Consider the following 24,598-nt stretch of genomic DNA (forward strand, 5'->3'; position numbering starts at 1 on the left):
CCTGGTCCATACAAGGAAGGTGTCAGTACAAGCTTTCCCCAGCCTTGTGGCTGGCCTAGGACACTCTCAGAATGTGTCAAGGTTCCCCATGGCTTGCCAGGCCAGCCCTTAATCCTTTTAGATTAACAAAAGAAGGGAGGATCCCACCTAGTTTCATAACCTGGGAGGAAGGGGACAGCAATTCTGGAACTTTGAATTTGGCTAGACTAAAGAGAAATTTATTCTATAAAAATATCACAATTCAACCATTATTTTTAAAAACAATTTATTTATGGAAAAACAAAGGAATCAAGCCTAGCCCTATAACTGTGGAAACCCAAGGATAAAGGTTCAAGAGAAGTTAAGAGTCTGACTAAGGAATAACTGACCAGGCAGCGGCCAGATCTGATAATACCATGTTACTTGGCAAGACTCTTCTACTTTTCCCATGTGCTCCATGGAAAACACAGAGTACACTTGGTATTGGATACCCTTCCATTTCACCCTTTCCTAACCCATTCCCTATTTTTCATCCTGAAATGCCCCTGGGACACCTAGGAATAATCCGAAGAAAGGCTGTTTCCAAGCATGGAGGACACAATTCCTCAGATCCTTGATACAATCTAGAAACTGGAAACCCTAAGGGGGCCATTCCACTGTCCTCTACAGCCACCTGGAGGATATTCTATCCTCCTTCAATGATTTTTTCCATCCCCAGGACTACACTATGTGTAACATCCTTCAATAGACACCTTCTTGTCTTGAGAGGAACAGGTCTGAGCTGCAGTTCTTTGGGCCAGAACCAGCATTCCCTCTCCCACAACAGCAATAGGGGCAGAGAGCAGTCCCTGGAGTCAAATCTGGGAGGCAGAATTGCTCCTGACATATCTGAAGGACATTCAAAGAGTTCAGACAGGAAAGACAAAGCCCAGAGGAAAGGACAGCCACCAGAAGCAGGGGGAGCAAAAGATATACATAGATCCAGAAGGCAGAAAAGATTTCAGTCCTAAAGGAAAGCAGAGAAATCTGGGCTCAAAGGGAAGAATGCAGAGAAGCCTCAGTCCAAGGGCAGCAGACAGCTTCTTGTTTGGAACTTGCCTACTCTGGGTGGTTCCTAGTAGTCCCCACTGTCCCACTTGCCCTGCCTTTGACATCCTATGATCATAACTGTCACTGTCCTAGATTCCTCCCAGGCACCTAAACCAATTCAGGGCTTGATATTCCACCTGGACAGCCACCTATAAGGCTGGTCACCCTGACAGCTTCCCCTTCACTCTATTTCTTTCTCACCTTATTCCCTTCCATACTCTATGAATCCAGTGACATTGGGTACTTTCTTGTCCCTCAAATGAGACTCTCCATCTCCTGACCTTGCATTTTCTGGGCTCCTCTGCCTCCTCAAGCCTTCACTACTATCCCCACTAGTCTGCCTCCTGAGTGCACTGGATCCCTTCAGGTCTGGATGAAAATCTTCTACAAAAAAATCTTTATTGTTTCATCATCTTTGTTTGATTTCCTACATTTTATCTTATACGTATTGAAAGGAAAATTGTCTTGTCTTTATATTATTGATCATGAAACAAGGGATCACATATAAACCTTTAGATAAGTAACTGCAATTACAATTTTTAAGATTTAGACCCAGTTATTCTACTAATCATATATATCAATTACAATAGTAGAATATTGTCCATAGTACTGGAAGGGATATAGTTTGGTGTATTAGAATATTGTAGCAGTGAATGACATTGAAGACTTCTGTTGGAAGAATGAGAGCTTTAGATCTGTGTAGTTATCTAGGAAGGCCCTGCAGAAGGAGCTGCTTCCCTGGGAATGGTGAGTCTACAGCCAGCCTGAGGGGATCACAGGAAACCAACCTTGGCATGTTCAGGGACTGTTTGATCCTTTGAAGATTTATGCCAGCTGGAAGCTCCCAAACCACTGCGGCCCAGAAAGGCTCCTGTGACCCAAGTCGTGTGATGGTTCTGGAGGATTCAGTCCATTCTCTTCTCTTAACCTGGTACTGAACTTAGCACTTTGTTAGCAAATGGTCCAAACCTGTTACCAAACACCACTGCGCGTTTCTTAACATCCTCTGAACTTTCTACTTTGTTGATGACATTCTAATCATCTGTCAAAAGCCCATCAAACAGTGCTGTACATCTCTATCACAGCTGACCTCCCAGCCAGACGCAAGTCCCTCCGTCCAAAGAGGTAAGCTGAAGGGTATGGAAGCCTGAAGCTCTTCAGCCTCCTACAGGCCCCCAACAGTGCCAGCATCCCTGCTCGACTCAGCCCAGGTGGCTGCTGGGGTCTCAGAGTGGCTGCTGCCGTCTGACGGGGAGCCTAACATCATCCACACCATCTGTGCCCTGAAGACTTAATTCATCGACATAAAACTGATTATCAGCTCTATCTATCTGCTATCTGTGATCCCACGCTATAAACTGACATCTCCAAACTGTGAGCCACGGCAGGTTCCTCAGTCTCTGGGAACCTCGCGTTCTGAAATGTTGTCACTGTCGTGGCAGGTTTCTGTCCACCCTGACCAGCTCCTGTCATGGCTGCCTGAGGTCAGTGAAAGCATCAAAAAGCTTCTGTTATACGGATTCCTGTCACTAGAGATGATGCTGAGGAAGCTGTCTGGCATGAATAGGAACACCCAGCTGTGACAATGGGTTCTAATCCACAGAGATCTTGGTCCAGAGCGTTGTTCCCAATAGATGACTCTTGGTTTTGTCCAAAGTCTGTGTGTTCTTAGACCAGTGATTCCCAAAGTGGGCACCACCGCCCCCTGGTGGGTGCTGCAGTGATCCAGGGAGCGGTGATGGCCACAGGTGCATTTTGGGGCGGTGATAGTATGTGACAGGGGCGCCAAGTAATATTTTTTCTGGAAAGGGGGTGGTAGGCCAAAAAAAGTTTGGGAACCACCATCTTAGACTGTCATACTAAGACACTCAGCCTAGAATTTGTTTTCTGATTTGCCACAGAAATTCTTTTGAGTCCATCGAGTTCAAGCTACCAAATGTTGACTAAAACTGGCCCTGAAGCCACTTTCAATGCTTTAACAAGTTTGAAGAAGGAAAGTTAAGACTCTCCACAAAACACTTGAGCATCCGCCAAAGGCAGCTCAATCATTCTATCAAGTTATGAATTGAAACATGACATGGAGGGAAGAGAATGTGGTTTTGACATCAAAATAATGTAACCGGACATTATTATTGATCTGGTATTTGTGTTCTGTATCCTGGTAAGAGAATGCCTGTCCTGGATTGCCCTCAGGGTAAAGACATTCTAATCTACGCACTTCTGAACGTCTTCACAGTATGGTGACTAAGGGGGAATTGTTCACTGCCTTCATATCACGGATCATGAACCAAGTGATCACGGAGGATCCTTGAGAGAAGCCACCTTGATTACAATTTTTAGAAAGAGTGAGACTCAGGTATGACACTAACTGTGTGGCAGACATCCATTATAATAGTAGAACATGGGCTGCAGTACTGGAAGGGATGGAGTCTGGGGTATCAGAATATTAAAGCAATTCATGACGTCAAAGACTTCTGTGTGAAGAATAAGAGCTCCAGGTCTGTGTCCTCATCTGGGGAAGCTGAAGGCCCTGCAGAGGGAGCCGGGCTCAGCGGGAATGGCGAGTGAATGGCTGGCCTGAGGAGATCCAGGAAACAAGCTGGGCCCATCCAGGGGCTGTTTGAGCCTGTGAAAATTTATGCCAACTAGAAGCTACCCAGGATTGTGGCCAAGAGAGGCTCCTCCGACCTCAGTAGTCTGAGAGCTCGGCAGGATTCAGTCCATTCTCTTCTCTGACCTCGCACTGGGCTGAGGACTCGGGATCCAAGGCTCCAGCCCTCGACACCGAACCCCACAGCCCGCTTCCTGCCATCCTCTGTACCCTCCAGCCTGTTAGTGACTTTGCTAAGGACCCGTCACCCCCCCCCCCCACCCCATTTCCCAGCACCTAGCCCTGAGGCCCTCCTGGAGCCAGTGGGGAAAGGTTGTGAGCAGGGAATGTGGGGGAGAACCTCAGTGACTGCCCTGGAGGCTGCCTTTGCTGGGAGGACAGAAGGAGGGCCCGGATGTCCTGAGCAGCCCCTGCCCTGCCCCTGGCCCTCACCTGCTTCTTTTTCCTGTCTAATGAGGCACAGAGGCCTGGCCAAGGCTGAGCCCCTGCCTGAGCCACGAAGCAGCCCCGAGTCCTCTGGCCTGGAGGAAGAAGCCTGGCTGGAGCCCTTCTCAGCTGCCCTTCCAGCCCTGCCCACCATGCCCAGCCCTTTCCTTCTGCTAAAAATGCTCCTTTTCCTGTCTGGGCCTCCTCTGAGCTCCTCCCCAACTCCTCCTGAAGCCTCCCTGGCAGGCCTGAAGGAGCCGCCCAAGCCCAGGGCCTGGAGCTCAGCAGCACAGCCTGTCCCTGGGCCCTCCCTGGAGCTGGGGACCCCCCAGCTATCCCCGCTGAGAGGGGCGTCACACTGAGGGGGAGGAATGAATGGCAGCGCCTGGGCCTGTGTGGCTGGAACCTGGGCCGCCTCCTTCAGGGAGGGGCTGCCAAGGGAGGAAACCCCAGAACCCGGGGGATGGGGGGCAGCCAGGGCTGACCCTGGAGCTCCCCCTGAGGACAAGCAGGGATGGCGCCCCCTGGAGGCCTGGCGGAGACACAGAGCTGAGTTCTGCTGGAATCCAGCTGGGGGGAGCCTGGCCAGGGCTGGGGATGGGCTGCACTCACCTGGGAGGGGGGCCTCGGGGTCCCGGGGGCCATTCCCTCTGGCTGCGGGCTCTCTGCTGGGGCCACACGGGGGTCCTTCAGGGGGTGGAGCCCGGAGGTGGGGAGACTTCCCGCTTGTGCACCTGTGGGGGAGGAGAGAGGGGGAGGGCTCAGAGGGGCTCCCCCTCCAGTGCCTCCCCATTGCCCAGCAGCCCCTCCCCCCAGCATTCTCCCTCAATCCCCCCTTCCCATGCCATCTTTGGCTTCATTCCATTCAGAAGCTGCACTGGGGGGACTGAGGGAGACTGCTGGGGGGAAGGGCTGCTGGGCAATGGGGGGGCACTGGAGGGGGAGCCAGGCATCAGGTGGGGGCGGGGAGAGCATGCTGGCATTTTTTCAGTGGCCGAGATAGGGGCTCCTTCCATGGCATGTGGGCACGGGCACCCCCGGTGCCCCCCTGACCAGGCTCCTGCGGGCTGCTTCTCCCCTTGTGTGTTCTGAACTGAACATTTCCTTTGGGGAAGGGCCCGAACCAGCCCCGCCCCCCTCTTGTGACTGCACCCCTCCCTCAGCTGCCTCCTGGCTCCCAGGGCCGGGGCGGGTAGGGAGGGAAGGGGATTCTCTCCTCTGGGGGCGGCAAAGCCCTGCCATAGCTCCTAGTTCAGACAGAGCCGCCCTTTTCTAGTCCTTTAAGGTGAAGGACAGAGAAACACACGTAGACAGAGACACGGACCCCGCACCGCCCCCGCAACAGACATTTATACTGGGGTACCCCACCCCTCCTTTCCTCTCCCGTGGCAAACGCGCGCACACGTCCCCCTCCCAAGCTCAGAATCCCGGAAGTGCTCCACCCCGGTCTTCCTGGTCTCAGCTGTCAGAGCGGGGCGCTCGGGCCGCCTCTGCGCAAGGACTCCCCTCCCCTCCCTTCTCACCCAGCAAAGGTCCAAGAACCACAACTGTGTGCCTTCCAGGAGCAGAGACGGCCCACAGGAGCTTCCCAGCATGCCTTAAGGCAGCCACAGTGGGGAGGAGCCAAGACTAGGAAGAAGTCAGGAAACGGCATTCTGGGAAATGGAGTTCTCCCTAGGGGAGGGCCAAGACTTGCAGGAAGTCATGACACTGGCATTCTGGGAAATGGAGTCCTCCTGCCTGGGCCCTGGGCTTAGAGGCCTGGGGGGAAGGGGTTATAAATGAAATGTTCCCCAGGTTGGGGGGCTGCAGCCTTCTCCTCTCACTCCCATTTTCTCTCCTAGCCCTGCTTCTCTTTCAAACGGGAAGCCGCTTCAGGCCAGAGCCTGGCGTACAGCACGTGCCTCATAAGGGTATTCGGGTGGATGGACTCACTGATACATCAATGGACCTGTGCTCCCCGTGGCCCGGGGAGGCGGTGCTGGGATCCCCGCCTCGGACATAACCTCAGTCACACGCGACGAGACAGTCACAGACTCTCCCCTCCCCCCACCACACACTTTTACGTCCCGGCACAGGGCCGGCTCCTCGCTCGGGTTACACATGCGCTCACGCTTTCGCCCACACTGCGGGGCTCACTAAGCCAGAATGAATCCACCCAGTACTTCTCACTCCCCAGGAATGAGGCAGCAGACAGGGTCGGAGCCGGGAGCCGGGAGCCGGGAGCCCGGGACCGCCCCTGCCCATGGACTCCCTCCCCTCCCCGCCCCCTTCTCACCCAACAAAGGTCCAAGAAGCACAGCTGTGAGCCTTCCAGGAGCAGAGACGGCCCACAGGAGCTTCCCAGCATGCCTTGGGGCTGCCACGGTGGGGAGGAGCCAAGACTAGGGAGAAGTCAGGAAACGGCATTCTGGGAAATGGAGTCCTCCAAGGAGAGGGCCAAGACTTGCAGGATGTCCCCTGGGTTTCGAATCCTGCAGGGAGGGCTTATAAGGGAAATGTTCCCCGACCTGGGGGCCTGCGGCCTTCCCCTCTCACTTCCATTTCCTCTCCCAGCCCGGCTTCTCCTTCAGATGGGAAGCCGATTCAGGCCAGAGCCCCGCATTGTTCCATCAATGGATCCGTCCTCCCTAGGGCCCAGACAGGGGGTACCAAAAAAGGGGTACCTCTTTCTGACAGAGAAGGAAACTGAGGCAAAGGGCAGCAGCTGACAGTCCAGGGCCCTAGACTGGAACCAAGGCCCCCCCTCCCACAGGTTCCTCTCCTCCAGAGATGTCTGAACATCCTGCTGCTCCGTCTGCTTTGGGGGGACTCTGGAGCTCCCCAGAAGGGACCAACCCTATCCCTAGTTGGAGGAATCTGGGGACTCAGGCCTGGAACCCTGAAGGTCTGGGCTCCAATCTGGCCTCATCGACTTCCCAACTGGGGGATCCTTGCCTGCTGGGTGCCGGGGAATCTCAGGGATCTTGAAATAATAAGCTGCCCCCTTTTTAGGCCCTATTCAAAGTGTGTGCAGTAACACGGGTCATGGGTGGTGCATTATTGACCATTATGGCCCCGTTAGGATTCAGTGTGGATCCCCGGCACTCTCCCTTCTAGAAGGAGGGGGGGGGGTTGACTTTTGGGGGAGCGGCCTGACAAACCTCTTCCTTTTCTTTGCTAGTGATTCTGAATGGACTCACAACCAGCACTTCAAGGGTTAAGGCAGGAGAAGGGCGGCAGAGAGTCCAGAAGGTCCAGACGGTGCTTCTGGCCTGCCCATTCCTGAATGGAGACCCAAATGGAGAAGGTGTTCTTTGGAGAAATCCTGCCAGGATTCAAAGGGAGCTGGAAACTGGAGGACGTTGAGCCGAGATGAAGAGACTAGAACAGCCTCAGACAGATGTGCCACACCGGTGGGGGCTCGGGAGGCGCCCAGGTCTCATTTCCTGGACATTCTGAATCCTCGGGGGTGCAGAGACGCCCAGGCCATCCGCAGGCCTCTCCCCTGCTGCACCCCTGCAGGCCTTCCTGCAAATGAGCACCACTAAGAGAAGGGGCTGGCAGGCCAGGCTTTAATCCAGAAATAAAGGACAGGAATGTTAACTTGATTAAATTTACACCACACCAGGGAGGAGGAATTCAGGGCCTGGGAGAGACTCAGCTTTTACCAGGGACACAAGAGGATCCTTCCAGCCCTGGGGCTTGACCCCCTGGGAGAGGCCTTTGATGCCAGGGGAAAACTCCCCAGACAAAAGGGCACCTCAGATGTGACCGCTGGGTACTTCAGGGTTTACTGGTTGGTCAAAGACGGCAATAGCCGCCCTTTTAGAGATGGAGTTCCAGGCCCTCCCAACCCCCAGACAAAAGTCCAGCCCAGCCCTGCCCCAGTGACCAAAGTGGGAGGAAGAGGAAGCCAGATTAATGGGTAAATGAAGGTATGCAGACACAGGAAGGTGCAGGAGAGAAGCAGACTGGGCCAAGGCGTCTCTGAGCCATGTCTCATTGGCCATTGGATGGCCAGGAAAGGAGGCCAAAGTCTGCAGATGCCCCCCTTGACTTTGAGACCCTATCATGGGCCCTGACAGGTTTTTAGAGGCAAAGAGGGGAGGTTGGAGGGACGAGGGGCTCCGGGGCTCTCCTTGAGGTGAGGAATAGGAACTTCTGGATCAGGACCGCTCAGAACCCTTTTGACCCAGCTTTATTACAGGCCAGTCTTGACCTCCTCTGTCCCCCCGAGCCCTCAGAGGACTGCTTTGTCTCCCCTGATCTTGGGGGGACCATCTGGCCTCTGCAGCCTCCTCCAGGAATGAGGATGGCAGAAAGCACAGTATAAATGGGTTCACAGCCTTAGGAAATGGGAATTCACTCAGGGAATGGGCAGGGACCAGTCTCTTCCCTGTTTCATGCACAGCCTCATGTTGGGGACTAGATTCCTCCTGGGAGCCCCAGAGCCCCCCAAGATCCAAATAAAGGGGTTCTGGAGGGATGCCCATGAGGGGTGGCTTCATTTCATTTTCTTCTGACTTCGATTTCTGTCCATATAAACACGCACACACACAGAGATGGGGCTTGGGTGCGGATCTCCTCTGTCTCTCTCCCTGGGGTCACCCTTCTGCCCCCCCCCCAGAGCTCATCCTCCCTGAGCCCCCCCACGCACCCCAGGCTGCTCTTCCCCTTTCCTGGCTCTGCCTCTCCCCAGCTCTCTGCTGTGTCTCAGAGGCTGAATCCAGGCTGGAGCCCAGCCTTCCCAGCTGGGTTTTCCTCCCATCCCCAGCCCTGACCTCCCACAGGAGCCAGGATGCCCCTGCCACAGGCAGTGGGAAGAAAAAGGGATTTTTTGGGAGCTGCAAAGGCCCCGCTGGGGAGTCCTGAAGGGATTCCGCCATTGTGGAGAGCGACCTGGAGCAAAGCTCAAAGGGCTCTGAGAGCCTCCATAGCCTTCCAGGCAGGCTGTCATTCCGGGCTCTGCATCCTGGGAGATGGAATACCCAGAGATTAGGGACAAAGTGCTCTATTGCAGCTCGGGGTGTGGGTGTGTGGGAAGGTTCCAGTGGATACTGTGGCTCCTGGAGCAGCACATCCTTCACTGGACCTCCCGGCTGCTTATAGAAAGCACTACAGACATAGATGTCCAACAGCTACCAAAATATTTATAGGTGCATTTTTGAGCCAGCAAACAACAGGAAACAAAATGAGTGTCGATTATTTGGGGAACGACTGAAGATGTGACAATAGATGAAGGCCATGAAATACGGAGGAAGAATGACAAAAGTTCGGATTTCGGAGAAAACTTCTTTATCATTGTAGTACTTTATGCACCATTTGAAATTTGGGATGTTTAAGGACGTTTCCTCTCCGGGAAGATCTAATGGGTCTGCGCTGCAGCAAGAGGTCTTCCCTGCGAATTGGCCGCCGTAACTTTTACTTCCAGCATGATTTCTCCGATGTATAGTCAAGTATGAAGCTGAGGCGAAGCCGTTGCTCGTAGACCTTCTGTTGCACTAAGAATATTTTCTCTACCCATCCCGGGACTCCTTCCTTCCTCCCTCCTTCCTTGACCCCCTGGGAGAGGCCTTTGATGCCGAGGAAAAACTCCCCAGACAAAAGGGCACCTCAGATGTGACCGCTGGGTACTTCAGGGTTTATTTTATTTTTCCCAATTACATGCAAAAACAATTTCCTACATTTGACTCTAGAATTTTCTCCTCTCCTCCATGAAGAGATGGTAAGCCGTCTTACATAGATTTTACATGTGAAGCATTATTCCTTCTGCATCCTTTTTTGGAAGCGAATAAATAGAATGCTAGACGTCCCTTCTGGGTAAAGATCTGGCCTGATTGTGGGTAGAGACGTGGCAGGGACAGATGTCCGCAGAGGCTCCGGCTGAATCTGAGACTTGGATATTTGACTTTGGCACGTATTTTGAGAGAAGTTGGAGCAGCAAGCGGCGGCGGCAGTGGCAGTAGGAGCAGGAGCAACCACAACCAGAGCAGCTGGAGGACCCACAATGCAGGAAACAACAATGGCAGCAGTGGAGAGAGGGGCCTGGAGCCGACCCTGCCTCCCTCGTCTCTCCTGTCCAGGGAGGTAGAGCCCCCGAGCCCAGGCCCCCCCTCAGCCATGAACCTGGCCAGTCAGAGCGGGAGGCCGGCTCCAGCCAGCTGCTCTTGGCCAGCTTCAACCAGGACATCACATCCTTAGCTGTTGGGAGTAAATCTGCTTACAAATTCTTCTCCCTTTCCTCTGTGGATAAGCTGGAACCGATTTATGAATGTCCTGATACAGAAGACATGTGTATTGTGGAAAGATGGTGGCCATTGTTAGCCTCAAAGCTCCACGAAAGCTAAAAGTCTGCCGCTTTAAGAAGGGGACTGAAATATGCAATGATAGCTATGCCAGTACAATATTGGCAGTCAAACGAATAGACAGGTTCGTGGGCACCGTCAATAAACAATGACAACTGTTACTTGGCTTATCCTGGGGGTGCAACTACTGGAGAAGCGCAAGTCTTTGACACCACTGATTGGAGGGCTGCTCATACGATACCAGCTCATGGCAGTCCCCAGCGGCTTTGGCTTTTGATGCAAGTGGTACCAAACCTACCACAGCCTCTAAGGAGGGAACTGCCATTCCAGAAGGACAGAAGATCTTTGAGTTCCGGGGAGGAGTGAAGAGGCGTGTGAGCCTCTGCTCTTTGGCCTTCAGCACGGATGGAACGTTCCTCTCTGCTTCCAGTGACACGGAAACGGTGCACAGCTTCAAACTTGAGACGGTGAGAGAGAAACCTCGGGAGGAGCCCAACCCCTGGACTGGTTACTTCAGGAAAGTTCTTACGGCCTCTTCCAGCTGTTTGCCCTCTCAAGTAACAGAAATGTCTAACCAGGGAAGAGCATTTGCTACTGTCAGACTACCCTTCTGCCATCACAAAAATATCTGTCCGCTTGCCACAATTCAGAAGATTCCCCGATTATTCACAGGAGCTCCTGATGGTTACTTATAGATGTACAACCCGGATCCTCAGAAGGAGGGGAATGCGCCCTGGTGAAACGACTCAAGTCGGGTGGCAGCATGGAGCGGCCAATGAAACCTTGGAATCTGCATCCCATGACGGTCCATTAGTGGCTCAGAGCCACAGCGCTGCTACTGTACCTTCCTCACCTACGAGGCGTGCCTACACAGCGGATCTGGAGCCATGGGTGGTGCTTGTCCGGAAGATTAAGCCAATGCTCCACGGCTGGATGAAGACGGCCAGCATCCTCCCACGATCCTCCCACGATCCTCCCACGATCCTCCCACGATCCTTCGGACTGACTGAAGTTTAACCTGTGAATTCTGACCCCTCGAAGCAGAGGACTGACCCTTCTCTGAGGACTCTGTTAAGCTGCTGTGAACTTTGAAATGATTTGGGGAAACAGGACGGCGGAGACATTAAGTGGTAGCCGTAGACTCATTCTATACGATTGAGAAAATAGATTGTTTTCGCTTCTGTGGCTTCTAATCCTATCCATTTTAGCTTTCTTGGTTGTTCCTCTCCTCCCCTTCTCCCCCATGTGTTTGTTTGCCAAAACCAGCTGTTTGGACCCTTTTCGCTTGGCATGCATTCGTGTGCCAAGCTAGTATAGGAGAAAGAAGCCACTTTATAACAGACTAAAGTTTGTATTTCTTTTTATACATGTATATAATAGTAAGTATATATAAAGAAAGTGAAGACGTGATTCTGGATGCTGACGTTAGTTCTGCACTGACCGAGGTCCAGAAAGTTTCTTGTGCGTGGGCTTGTCGGTGTGCTTTAGTGACTGGCATGTGACCTTTCAAGAGATACCCTCTTTCTTCAGATCCCCACCCCTGGACCATTTTAAAAAAAAATTGATTTTATTTTTCATTAATTAAATTCCTCCTGAATGTTGCTCATTTGTGGGACTTCTTCTGTGATGGATTTTCTCTTGTTCTTGGTTTTATTTTGTGGGAGTTGGACCAGGGAGGTCTGTTTTCAGATCAAAAGTCAGCGCCTTCCTCATAGCACATGAAGTAGAGAAAGTACTATGAAAACGTTTAGGGAATAAGATGATATTTGTATACTTAAATAATCTGTTCCTTATTTTAGATTTTAGTAGGTTGTTGTTTTTTAAATCCGTGTGCTGATTTTAAAGAGAGTGCCTGTCAACTTAATTTTTCCAGGAAAGCACAAACATTTTTTTAGTTCAGTCTGTAGCTAAACTATCTTACTGTAAATTCACTCTTTCCATTCTATAAGGGTTTGATCTTTATGAGAATTCTTGAGGGACAAAAAATGTGAGAAAGAAGAAACTGGATGCAAAATACTTTCTTAGATAGGTTGTGTTTCTGTATACCTTTTGTGTCCTAATTTTTTGAGCTGTATTTAGCAAACTATGAAATTGTGGTTCTAAATGTCACTACTTTGTCAATTTTCCTCTCCCCCCCCCCTTTTTTAATAGGAGATACAGGCTAAAGCATCCAAAATTACCTCAAACTCTGCATTCCAAAACAAGACACAAACCAGTTTATTTTGTGATAGAAACTAATGGTTTGAAAGATATAAATCTAACTCAGGGCTGGGCTTAAATTTTGATAAATAGAAACAAGAAAAATGTTGCTTAAACTAGTTTTTTGGTTTCACTGTTGAGTTTTAAAACATGAGGCAGGAACGAAGGAGTGGAATTTGTTCTGTCTTGGTCACTGGCTGAATTAGACCATCCATGAAAGGAAAAAAGTTAATATATAGGTGTGTTATTATTAAAAATGATGAGGGCCGAGATCAAAAGGAATAGTATTTTAATAAAAGCCATACTGATAGAGATAAACTGACCACGCGCCTGTAAGAAAAACCTATTCTAACCTCACCTCAGCCATTTAACTTCCTCCCTCCTTGAGCTCAGGTAACTAAAGAGCCAAGTTCCAAGTCACTACCCCCTACTTAAAACAGTCCCTCACCTTTAATACGTCATCCAAAACAGGAAACCCATGAAACCCGTTGGACCACGGGAAATGTAGTTTTAAGGACCCCCACAGGTCCACAGAAGTTTGACAAACACTATTTTGAGGTTCAATCCTTCCAAATAGAACCCCAGGTGATTTTAACTAACACATTACCCCCCTGTGATCCTTTGGGAGATAAATCTCCCCAATGGATCAGGAAAATATAATCAAATTAGAGTTTACAATAATTTAGAGATAAAAGGGAGAAAGAACAAAACCAATGTTTGGTACATTGACAAAAAACCATTAAGGGGGCAGTCCCCCTTTCTGGCATAAACTGTCCATTCAAAATAAATGCATCCAATCCCCCAAAGTTCAAATTGGATCTTCATGATCCAGTGAAGGCTCTTCAGGCTTCTTTTGGTGCCTCCACCAAACAGGTTCGTCATCTGGATTCTGGGGAGATGGCAAAATCCTTATCCTGAAATTACTTTCAAAGAATTTAAACTTTACATTATAGATTATAAAACATACATTTCCTTCTGAGAATTAACATTACCCCCCTGAGGAAAATATTTAACTAACACATTATCCCCTGAAAAAGTCAGCCAAGGATGCATGGCTAAGTGAGTCATGGGGGTGCATAAAATCAATTGGCAAAAGAAATAATAAAAAAAAATAAAAAGAATAAAATTCAAAAAAAAGAGAAAAAATTAACTTTTGAATGAAATGTAAAATGTGCAAAAAATGTAGGGGAAATAAACAGGCCTTTGATTCAAGGTCCAATGAAAGCAATTTAAGCAGTTTGCTATAACCCATTTAGGGCTAGGACTACAGAAAGATTGTCATTTACTCTCTATATATAGAGGAATAAGGGAAATGCCTTTCTTTGATCCAATTTTTTCCCTGCACCTTCTCAGGGAATGAGCCATTAAATGATAGCTAATCTTAGGTGCTTCACTAGGAATTTAAGTTGAGGGGACCCATGTCCTCTAAAGCTTTAGAAAAAACTGGGACTCCAGGACTCAAACCCCAATTTCCAAGCCCTAAAGTATTGGCATAGAACTCTGCAATCCATGCATATCTTTTAGTCAAGTCTCTGACCATGTGGCTCAGCACTTCTCCTGGAAGCAGAGAGGCATTAAATCACAATCCCATAGTCTCAAGAAGCTTATATCTCTGAGGGAGTGAATTTGCTTTCATCATCAGGCAGATGCTCACCTGAGAGAAAAGATACACACTTGTGTCCTTCTTTGATATTGGTAGTGCCAAAAATGTTTTTGGAAGATGTGACTGGCAGAGAAAAGAAAGTTTATAAGTAAAAGCTACCTTTATTAGAAGAAAAGGAAATAATACTTGACTTTTACATTTCAAGTTTTAGTATACCTCCAAAATAGAGGTAAACATTTCACATTGAGAGCCTGCTTTATTGGTGGACTTTTCTTTTATTCTCTTCTTTGCCAACTTTTTGGCTTCCACTGCCTATTAGCACCTCTTCCATTTGGAGAGAGAGAAAAAAAGAGAGGAAACAAAACTATCTAATTTAACATATATTATTAGATAGGGATCAATAATCCCTTTAGCATATGGTAGGGACAGTTTAGAGTGCCTCCAGCAAGTGCCACAGGTTACCTACTTACCTCTGTATTAGATGCTCTGATACAGCAGGGATGAATGGGACTAAAAACTAGAACATACCTTGGCCCAGTTCTATGTATCTAACGAATTTGCTATAAAGTCCCATGTTTTTTCTTAAACCAAAGGTTGTCAAATTCTTTTCTTCATAAAATAATTAAAAATTAAAAAAAAATTAAGAAAACCTAGCGAAGTAGTTTGATCCAGGGTCAAACTATTGAATAAAAACATTTAAAAAATAAAATGACAGCTTACCTAATAACTGGTTCAGTTCTAGTCCTTTGGATTATAAAGCTTGGTGGAAAACAACTGCTCTCCGTAATTAAGAGCTTTGAAATTACCTGTGGATTTCAGATGTATGCTTTTTTACTCCTTCCAACAAGAAGCAATGGGCTAACTCTATAGAGTCCAGGCTTTGTTCGTAGTAAAGTTGCTGGCTAATTTATGGCCTGTCTTGCTGTCGATTCTTCGGCTATTCTTCCTTAAGCTAGATTCTAGTGGTATTTGAGTTACTTTTTCTTCCAGAGATTATGTCTTTTGGACTCGAGTATTAGCCTTTGAACCCACTAAACAGGAAAGCTTATAATTAGCTTTAGTACATCTCAGTTTAGCAAAGATAAATCATTAGCACCAATTTTGGCTCTGGACTCGCCATAATTTCGTATCTGTTATGTCCTAGAGATTACTGCTGGCTCAAATTTGTAGTGACAGAATGACAGCTTGGCATGTATGTATTCTGTTTCTGCTCTCTTCTGGGACCACGAGAATCATATCTTGACCAAGTTATTGATGGAACTGAGAATTCTATCCTAGTCAAGTCACTGATGGAACTCCTGTTCTGCGGTAAGGAGATAGCTTTGCTCCCACTCAGGCTGTACCCCATGCCTCGAGTCTCGTTCCATCTCACCATTTTCCGGGCCACCCCTGTGGCAAGAAAATTACTCATCAACTGCCCCATCAGCTGTGTTTGAGTGGTTCCAGAGATGATGCTGGGAGCAACTGAGAAGCTTCTGGACATCTCTTTTCTACAATTGACTTTCGTTTCCCCTGAAACCCCTAAATAGCCTCTTTTAACTTTTTCTTCACAGATTACCTCTTCTTCCCCTCAACACCGTACAGTGTGTCACACCTGACAGATGAGACTTGTAAGGTTGTCACAGAATGATAGATTTAAAAAATGTAATGTTGACTGTCCAACACAGGGACTATTTATGGGTAATTACATAAGGAAAGTTGACATCCAACAGATGAGAGTGACCAGAATAATCAAACTGACTTAGAAAAATTTTTTGTATTAAATCCTTTTTCTATTTTCTATTTTCTTGACTTATAATGGAGTTGGCATAAACAGGTTATAGGAAGCATGACTTTATAATAGGTATAGATAAGTATCTCCCTTGCATGCTGAATGACTCAGTCACTTGATTGAAAATAATATTTGACAGTTTTGTGTTTGAGCAACTAAAAATCCAAATCTATTTTACAAGTGTACTTAATAATTATCAAAACCAAAAAGGATGCAGTTAGATGAAAGCTTTATAGTCTTTTGTTCTATGGTACCCAGAGTTGAGAGCTAATAGCTTTTTCTTCTTGAAATAAGAGGATAGCACACTTCAGCTATTGGTAGAATGCATTTTCTAGAACTCTTGGTTCTTTGTGTGTGCATAACTTATTTCAGGTTGAAATTACGCATTTGGAAGCATTTATTGAGCAGCCAGATTTTTCGTATGTATATTTTAGTTCTCACCTGAGCAAGGTCATAAGGTGGAAATAACTTTGGTCCATATTGGATCTCTTTTCCCTTCTCGATACTTTGTCCACATTGTCTTGAGATTCTGCCAGTTTCAGGTAGGGTTCATGAAATTGCTTTGAATAGATATGATGTCTTCCTCACCCCCTCGCCCCCACCCCTCTTTTTTCATCCTTTATCAATGATGGACTAGGGAAGAATTTGACTTTGAAAAGTCAAAACTCATTAAGGCATGGATTTTGATAGAACCTTTCACTTCTCACCTCCATATTGTCTGGTGCATTATTTTTTTTAGAGTTTTAATTTAAATTTCTTCCTTTTTACATTTTCCTTTTTGGATAAAGCTGTAGTGTAGCATGTTTTGCTAATGTTTGTCTTGTATGTGTGTGTAAACAGTGTAAAAGTTTGCTTACAAATTACATTCCACCCCATGAACTGTCCAGATCTGATCAAAAGCCCTTTGCTGTTAGAATTCTATAACTGCTTAAGACATTAAACCTGTGGTGTTAAAAAAAAAATAAAGACAAAAAGAGGAGGAGGAGACTCCTTCAGAGGTGGAGGAGACTTACAGGGAGCCGCTCTCGATGTAACCTCCAGGTCATGGGCTGCTCAGAACACTTCTGACCTGGGCTTCTTCCCAGGGCATCCTCGACAAAGTACATGCCAACCCCCATGAGCCCTCTATGGGCAGCTGGCCTCCCGCCTCTGCTCTGCTTCTCTTCATGGAAGTCTTTCCAGGTTTTTCTGAAATCGTCCTGACTTCGCTTCCTATGGCCCAATAGCATCCTGTGACATGCTTCTATCACAACTCCTTTAGTCATTCTCCAGTTGATGGACGCCTCCTCAGTTTCCAGTTCTTTGCCGCCATGAAAAGAGCGGCTAATATTGTTTTGGTACAGGCATATCTTTTTCCATTTTTAAAAATCTCTTTTGGATACAGATGCACTAGTGGTATTGCTGGCCAAAGGTCATTGTTTTAGGACTCTTTGGGTACAGGGCCAGATTTCTCTCTAGAATCCTTGCGTAAGTTTCCAGTTTCACCACTAATGTCCCAATTTTCCCATAAACTCTCCAAAATTGGTCATTTTCCTTTTTGGTCATAATACCCAATCTGACAGGTGTAAGGGGGCATATCAGAGGGGTTTTAATTTGCATTTCTCTAATCAATCATGATTTAGGGCATTTTTCCATATGACTATGAAGAGTTTTCATTTCTTCATTGAGAACTACCTGTTTTGACCCTTTATTATTCGGGGCATGAGTTGTGATCTTATAAATATGAGTCTGTTCTCTGTATCTTTGTGAAATGAGACACGTTATAACATTTTCCCCCAGTTTTTTGTTTCTCTTCTAATCTTGGTTGCATCAGTTTTATTTATACAACCTCTTTTTAAATTGAATACAATCAGATTTATCCTTTTCAATTCTTGTCATGTCCTCTTTGTCTTCTTTGGTCATAAATTCTTCCCCTCCTCATAAGTTTGACAGCTGTACTATTCAGTGTTTCCCTGATTTGTTTATGGCATTACTCTCCATTTTGAGTTCAATACCTATTTTTACTTTTGTCTTGGTATATGATGTTGGATGTTGGTCTATGCCTAGTTTCTGCCATATTGTTTTCTAGTTTTCTCAGTAGTTTTCATTAAATAATAAATTCTTTCTCCAAAAGCTTGGATCTTCAGGTTTATCGAACACAAGTATACTATGAGAATAAACTTGCCATTTTTTGTGTTGCCTTCAGATTTGTTGAAAATGACAAAAAAGGAACTGTCTGTGTTTGGTTTTGTTTTTTTTAAAACCCTTACCTTCTGTCTTAAAGTCAATACTGTGTATTGGCTCCAAAGCACAAGAGTGGAAAGGGTAGGCAATGGGGATCAGGTTACTTGCCCAGGGTCACACAGCTGGGAAGTGTCTGAGGCCAGATTTGAACCTAGGACCTCCCGTCTCTAGGGCTGGCTCTCAATCCACTGAACTACCCAGCTGCCCCCTTGTGTTTGATTTTTTAATGTAAAAATTACAAACTTCAAATAAAACAAGTATTTTTTACATTTTATTTTATTTATTGTCATGCAAAACACAATTCCATATTGGTCATTGTTGTAAGAACAAGCTCATACATAACCAAAACCCCCAAATAAAACCATAAATACATTGATGTGAGAGATGACTCCAACAATTTTGTCTCTGGAAGTAGATAGCATTCCCTATCGTGTCCTTCAGGATTGTCCCACATCATTGCATTGCTGAGTAGTCAAATTTCCACAGATAATCATCAGCCAATATTTCTGTTACTGTGTACAATAGTCTCCCAGTTCTGCTTATTTCACTCTGCATCAGTTGCCACAGGTTTTTTCCAGCTTTTTCTGAAATCATCTTGCTTATCATTTCTTATAACACAATAGTATTCCATAACTGACATGTACCACAATTTGTTCAGCCACTCCCCAATGGAGGGACATCCCCTCAATTTCCAATTCTTTGCCACCACAAAAAAAGCAGCTATGAATATTTTTGTACAAGTAAGACCTTTTGTCTTTTTAATTATCTCTTTGGACAACTGCTTGATCATATGGGTCAATGTGGACATGATTGGGGATATAGACTCTAAGCAATCACCCTACTACAAATATTAATAATATGGAAATAGATCTTGATCAATGACACATGTAAAACCCAGTGGAACTGCTCGTTGGCTATGGGATGGGGGTGGGAAGAGGGGAGGGAAAGAATTTGAATCTCATAACCACGAAAAAATATTTTAAATTAATTACTTAATTAAAAAATTTCAAATTAAAAAAAAATAATGATCTCTTTGGGAGATAGACCCAGTGGTAGTATTACTGGACCAAAGAATGTGCATAGTTTTATATTCTTTTGGGTCAAGTTCCAAATTGCCCTCCAGAATGTTTGGGTCAGTTCACAGCTCCACCAACAATGCATTAGTGTCCCAATTTTGCCACATCCCCTCCAACATTTACCACTTTCCTTTATTGCCATATTGGCCAATCTGATAAATGTGAGGTGGCACATTAGAGTTAAAATAAGTATTTTAGAAACACCATAAAATAGAAAAAGAGCATGGTACATGAAGCAAGTCTAATATGGCAAGTTTGACTTCTTTTTTGGGTAATAAAGCATTCATCCTGGCACTTTGAAAGCTCTTCCCATTCCTTCTGGTTTGTGGTGTTCATTCTTTTGTTGTTCAGTTATTTCAGTCATGTCCAATTCTTTGTGACCCCATTTGGGGTTTTCTGGAGACGTCCGCCATTTCCTTCTCCAGTTCATCTCACAGATGAGGCAAAGAGGCAAACAGGATTAATAGACTTACTAGAGTCACAACAGTGAATAAGTGTCTGAGACTAAATTTGAACATGAAAATCAGTCTTCCTGAGTTTAGGTCTAGTACTCGAAACACTACATAAATAAATTAATATTTCTACTATCCATTCATTTCCTTTTTGACGATTATGGGCTTGGAGGGTAGGGGAAAGAATCCTAGTCCTAGTTCTCCTCACGCTGCTATCCAGGCCTAACCAAAGTTGAAAAAATATCTGCAAATAGAATATTTGGAGGAAAATCACAGCCAAGAAAAACAAATTCTCACACTGTCCATTTCCCAAAGCGGACTTTTCATGCTCCATCTGGTGTCCTCCTCTCTGTCAAGAGGCAGCTTACATAGAGGTGTGATGTCTTCCCAAAGTGTTTGCTTTCATGGTGTGACCTCTATCCCTGGCTCGATGGAAGCCACATTGGTTCATACAACACTTCCCAGGCGTCAGGGAAGTTGTCTACGTTTCATGACGTGTCATTTTCTCCGTAATATGCATATGGCACAGTTCCATGGGCTGCTCCATTGGGGGGCAGCCCCTCTCCCTTTCCAGGTCACTGATATGACAAAAGGAGATGGTATGAAGAAGCAGGAGGGGGAAAGGCGGGAAGCCTGCAGGTTTGTAAGCTCTCTTCCTAAGAACTTTGGAGGAGGCTCTATCTTCCCCTTATTTAGAGGAATCACCATTTTCCCTTCCCAAAGGATCTATCTCTTCTCATTACTAGAGTTACAAGGGAGGAAACTTCTGTTGCTAAAAAGGGGAGACAGAGCTAAGCTGCCTTTTCAACTGTGCCCCTTTACTCCCTGAGGATACTGGGGTGCAGACCGAATATGGCTCTGAGAATTACACACTTAACCTCACCCCACACAGTCAAAAAGTACAGCTACTCTCATGATTTGGGGGGGACTCCACAGTTTCATTTCTAATCGGTTATTAAATGTGGGTAATTTCCCGAAACTCTTCCATCATTGTTTTTCCTGTCATTTTTGTCAATTTCATGGGGTCTAGGTGGAGCCCAAGAGCTGATTTAATTGGCAAATATCTAGTACTGATTTGTAACACTTTTGCTTAAGCTTGTTTATTAAAAAATGCATTTATTTTCTCCCTGACTGATCTGCCTTTTCCCAGGTGAAAAAGAAAAAAACAACAACTTGTAAGAAATCCCTAATTGAGGAAAATAAATTCCCTCTAGCTATGATTCTCTTCTCATCCCCTTTATTGGTCTGAAACTTTCCAATTATCATTGATTTGGATTAGTGAGGCAAAGCATTTATATTTATTATTTATATCTATATATTTATATTTATTTATATGTACATATATTTATTTATAATTATATTTATAAATATATATTTATATAGAGGCAGAGCATTTCCCCCAAATACTAGTTGATAATTTAGATTTCTCTCTTTGAAAGGTACCCATTCATGTACTCAGACCCTACCAGGCTCTGTCATCTTGTGGAAATCACTAATTCAGAGTGTTTAAAAATAAAGAAAGTTCTCTGTTCATAGCTGTCTCGACTATTTGGCTATTGTACCCATTCTTCATACTCTATATGTAACTGGTATCTCTTCTCTATGTACTTTGTCTATGAGTCCTTCAAGTGAAACTTCCTTCAAATCTGCTTCCTAGTTCATGGCTTTCCTTCATGTAATTAGAATCTGTTCCCCCAGAAACTCTAGTTCCCAGCATCCCCCTTTCCTCCTCACCTTAAGCTCTGAGGCAGGGAAGATATAAGTATATAGTAGCTATTTGTTGTTAGTAACTAGCTATCCTTTATTAGTACTAACTCATCCTATAGCTAATTCTAATTTTGTTAGTATTTATACATTGCTCTCTTTCATGTGTGGAACAATGTATCCTAACCTGTTTATGTTTTGTTATGTTGTTATGTTGTTATGTTGAGTTGCACTATGTTACTGTTGGATGTATGTACCTACCAAAACTTCAGATCTTCTTTCTTCTTATGATGTCCCTTGAAGAAATCTTCTCTTTTCTCCTTTTCTCCTCTTCTCCTTTTCCACTGAAGTCCTTGATGTTGGATATGCAACATATGAGTATGTAATGATACTATTTACATTATCCAAATTCCTTTTGAACCATTAGTCCAATCATGTAATTAATTGTGGAAGTCAAACTCCCACAGGTCCAGGTAATCTCGGTGGTGGGACAGCATCAGTGTGTTAAGACGAATGAGAACAGTCAGGGTTCAGCCAGAGCCAGGCAGGCTTCATAGAAATAAGGAAAAAATCTTTTTCTTACTAGCAGTCTTGTCTTTCTGATCCTCTTTTGCTATTTAGATTATTGTACTTGTAAAATTTGCATGTTTTGACCTTGATATTAAATTACTCTCAATGGATATTGATTTAAAACTTCAGAACTTTCAAATGGGTACCTCAAAATATTCTTACAGCTCAATAAATAGTCTTATTCCAAATCCTATATGATTTCTGGGTTGGTCAAACTTTTCTAGTCTAATGCATTATTCATTTACACTGTTTGTATATCACATTTGTCCTTATCCAATTCTGGTGAAAACTAAAAATTTTTTTTATATTATGTATTTAAATGCACTGTTATAAATTATACATTGTTATAATATTAACATGCTTATTAGTAATATAATTAATTATAATTATATTAACATCACTATAAGATATACATTATAATAATATTAATGCTATCATAATTAAATACATATTAATCATAACATCAAATTATTATGTGGGTTATGCATTTATATTATAATTTTATATTCCATATTTAAATGCATTGCTATAAATTATAAATCATTATAATAATATTAGCATTATTATTAACAATTCAATTGATTATAATTATTATGATAACATTAACATTATAAGAATACAAATTATGCTTTTATATTATCCATTTAAATTTTTCTGCATACATACTTCATTTTTATACATAATAACTCATTAACAAATTGTATTTTTATTCATGTTAATTTTCAATGGCATTTCACAATAATATTTGAATTTCTTTTTTCTTTAATATCTTTAATTTTTACATTTTGATCTCAATTCCAATTTACTCAAATAGCCTTTAAGGGATAGTCAGACAATCAACACAGTAGGCATTATTTGACTGAGATCTAGTATCTTAAAGCTTAGTTTTAAGTTGCCACAATAGATGTTATTTTTTGCATTTTGTAATATTTTTTGGAATAAAGATAACCACTTAAATTGAATCAAATTTTTTGCATAGGATGTTTCATCATTTTTTAACTTTAATATTTAATAAAATGATAGTTTTGGAAATTCTTGAAAATTTAGATAACTAGGAAATTTCTAAACAATTTTTTCTTTGTATTAACTATCTTTTTTCTATATTTCTGTTTTACTTTATATACTTTATATATAAATATACTTTATACTTTATAAGTGGACCTAAACTGTTTAATTTAACCCAATTTTAAAACCAATTCTTTTGATTTTTTTACATTTTTTAACCATTTATTAGTAATATCTGTCATTTCCTTCTTTTTAATATAATTTGCATTCCAATTGTGGTGAGTTAGGGAAACCTGAATTTTTGGACAACATTATAGCTGTTATATAGTTGGTAATAGCTTCTTATTCATTTTTTCACTTTACAGAGCTTGAGTTGGCAAAAGTTTCTCAAGCAGTTATGCTTCAGGGGTCACTGTTCTCCCTGTCTCTGTATCACAGGTGACTGGTTGTTCTATATATTTTGTTCTTACCCATAATTACATATATATATATGTATATATATATACATATATATTAAAACAAATTGCATGTTAATCCTTAGATCATAAATTTCTTCTCATACATTGCACATAATTTAAAATAATTTTTGTATCCTAACCAATTAAAATGCTGTCCAAATTTCTATATTCATAATATATCAAATTCTTAATGCATATATCATTTTTGTATTTACCAAGTTTTGAAATCCCTAATGTCAATTATATTTTTACCTATTGCTTAATATAATGGTACATGTTTTAGAGCAGTGATTCCCAAAGTGGGTGCCACCACCCCCTGGTGGGTGCTGCAGCAATCCAGGGGGGCAGTGATGGCCACAGGTGCATTTATTTTTCCTATTAATTGATATTAAAATTAAAAAAAAATTAATTTCCAGGGTGCTAAGTAATATTTTTTTCTGGAAAGGGGGCGGCAGGCCAAAGAAGTTTGGGAACCACTGTTTTAGAGTAACCATTTTACATGCTCATGTGTCTACCCAAAATTTTTGGTCATACAAAATCCTCTTTATGTTATATCACATCTTCTAATAAGTTGATACTAAATTCTTATATACTTTATACTCATTCTTTGCAATTCACAAATTCAGCTTGACAAGCATTTTTGGCAAGTTTAATCATTCAAATCTGTACTCATGTGTGTAAATAGAATTAGCTCCAGCCCATTAATAGTCAGAAATCTACTCAACCTAGGCGTGCTAATGATGTCACTCTCACCTCCCTTAGTGGGAAGGGGAGACGAGTTACCCACACGTGACAATAAGTAACAAATCAAGAATAAGGGACTGCCCTTTGGGCAGTCCTAATCAATGTAGAAACTGCCATTTGTCCATTTGAATGAGAGGTGGACCACAGGAAGTGATGAAAGACACGATCTCTTTAAGTAAGTGAGTGAACTTCCTATGGGGGCAGTTGCCGTCTCAAACTGGAAGAAGAAGCATCTCCTGAGACCACAGAAAGCTTATGCTCTATATTGTCACGTGGGTAAGTTAGGCTGACTTCCTTGGCCTTGCTGGGCCAATTCTAAACTCTGCCTATCTGGCTGTTGGGTCTTGTGGCTTACAGCTTCATTTATTTAGCCCCCTTAACCTTCTCTCTCAGTCCAGGCC

The 24,598-nt window shown here is 44.2% G+C and overlaps 1 protein-coding gene and 1 pseudogene across 1 annotated transcript; one reads left to right on the forward strand and one right to left on the reverse strand.

The window, feature by feature from the left end:
* Positions 1-3,163: 3,163 nt before the first annotated feature.
* On the reverse strand, positions 3,164-5,759 carry LOC123239420 (basic proline-rich protein-like). Its single transcript, XM_044666691.1, has 3 exons — positions 5,629-5,759; positions 4,718-4,839; positions 3,164-3,694 (listed from the first exon to the last, which is right to left on the reverse strand). The coding sequence occupies exons 1-3, from the start codon at positions 5,757-5,759 to the stop codon at positions 3,525-3,527; spliced, it is 423 nt and encodes a 140-aa protein (XP_044522626.1). The 3' UTR covers positions 3,164-3,524.
* A 4,448-nt stretch (positions 5,760-10,207) lies between these two features.
* LOC123239421 lies at positions 10,208-11,402 on the forward strand (annotated as a pseudogene).
* Positions 11,403-24,598: the final 13,196 nt, after the last annotated feature.

Source organism: Gracilinanus agilis, chromosome 3, assembly GCF_016433145.1.
Source record: "Gracilinanus agilis isolate LMUSP501 chromosome 3, AgileGrace, whole genome shotgun sequence".
Classification (NCBI taxonomy): Eukaryota; Metazoa; Chordata; class Mammalia; order Didelphimorphia; family Didelphidae; genus Gracilinanus; species Gracilinanus agilis.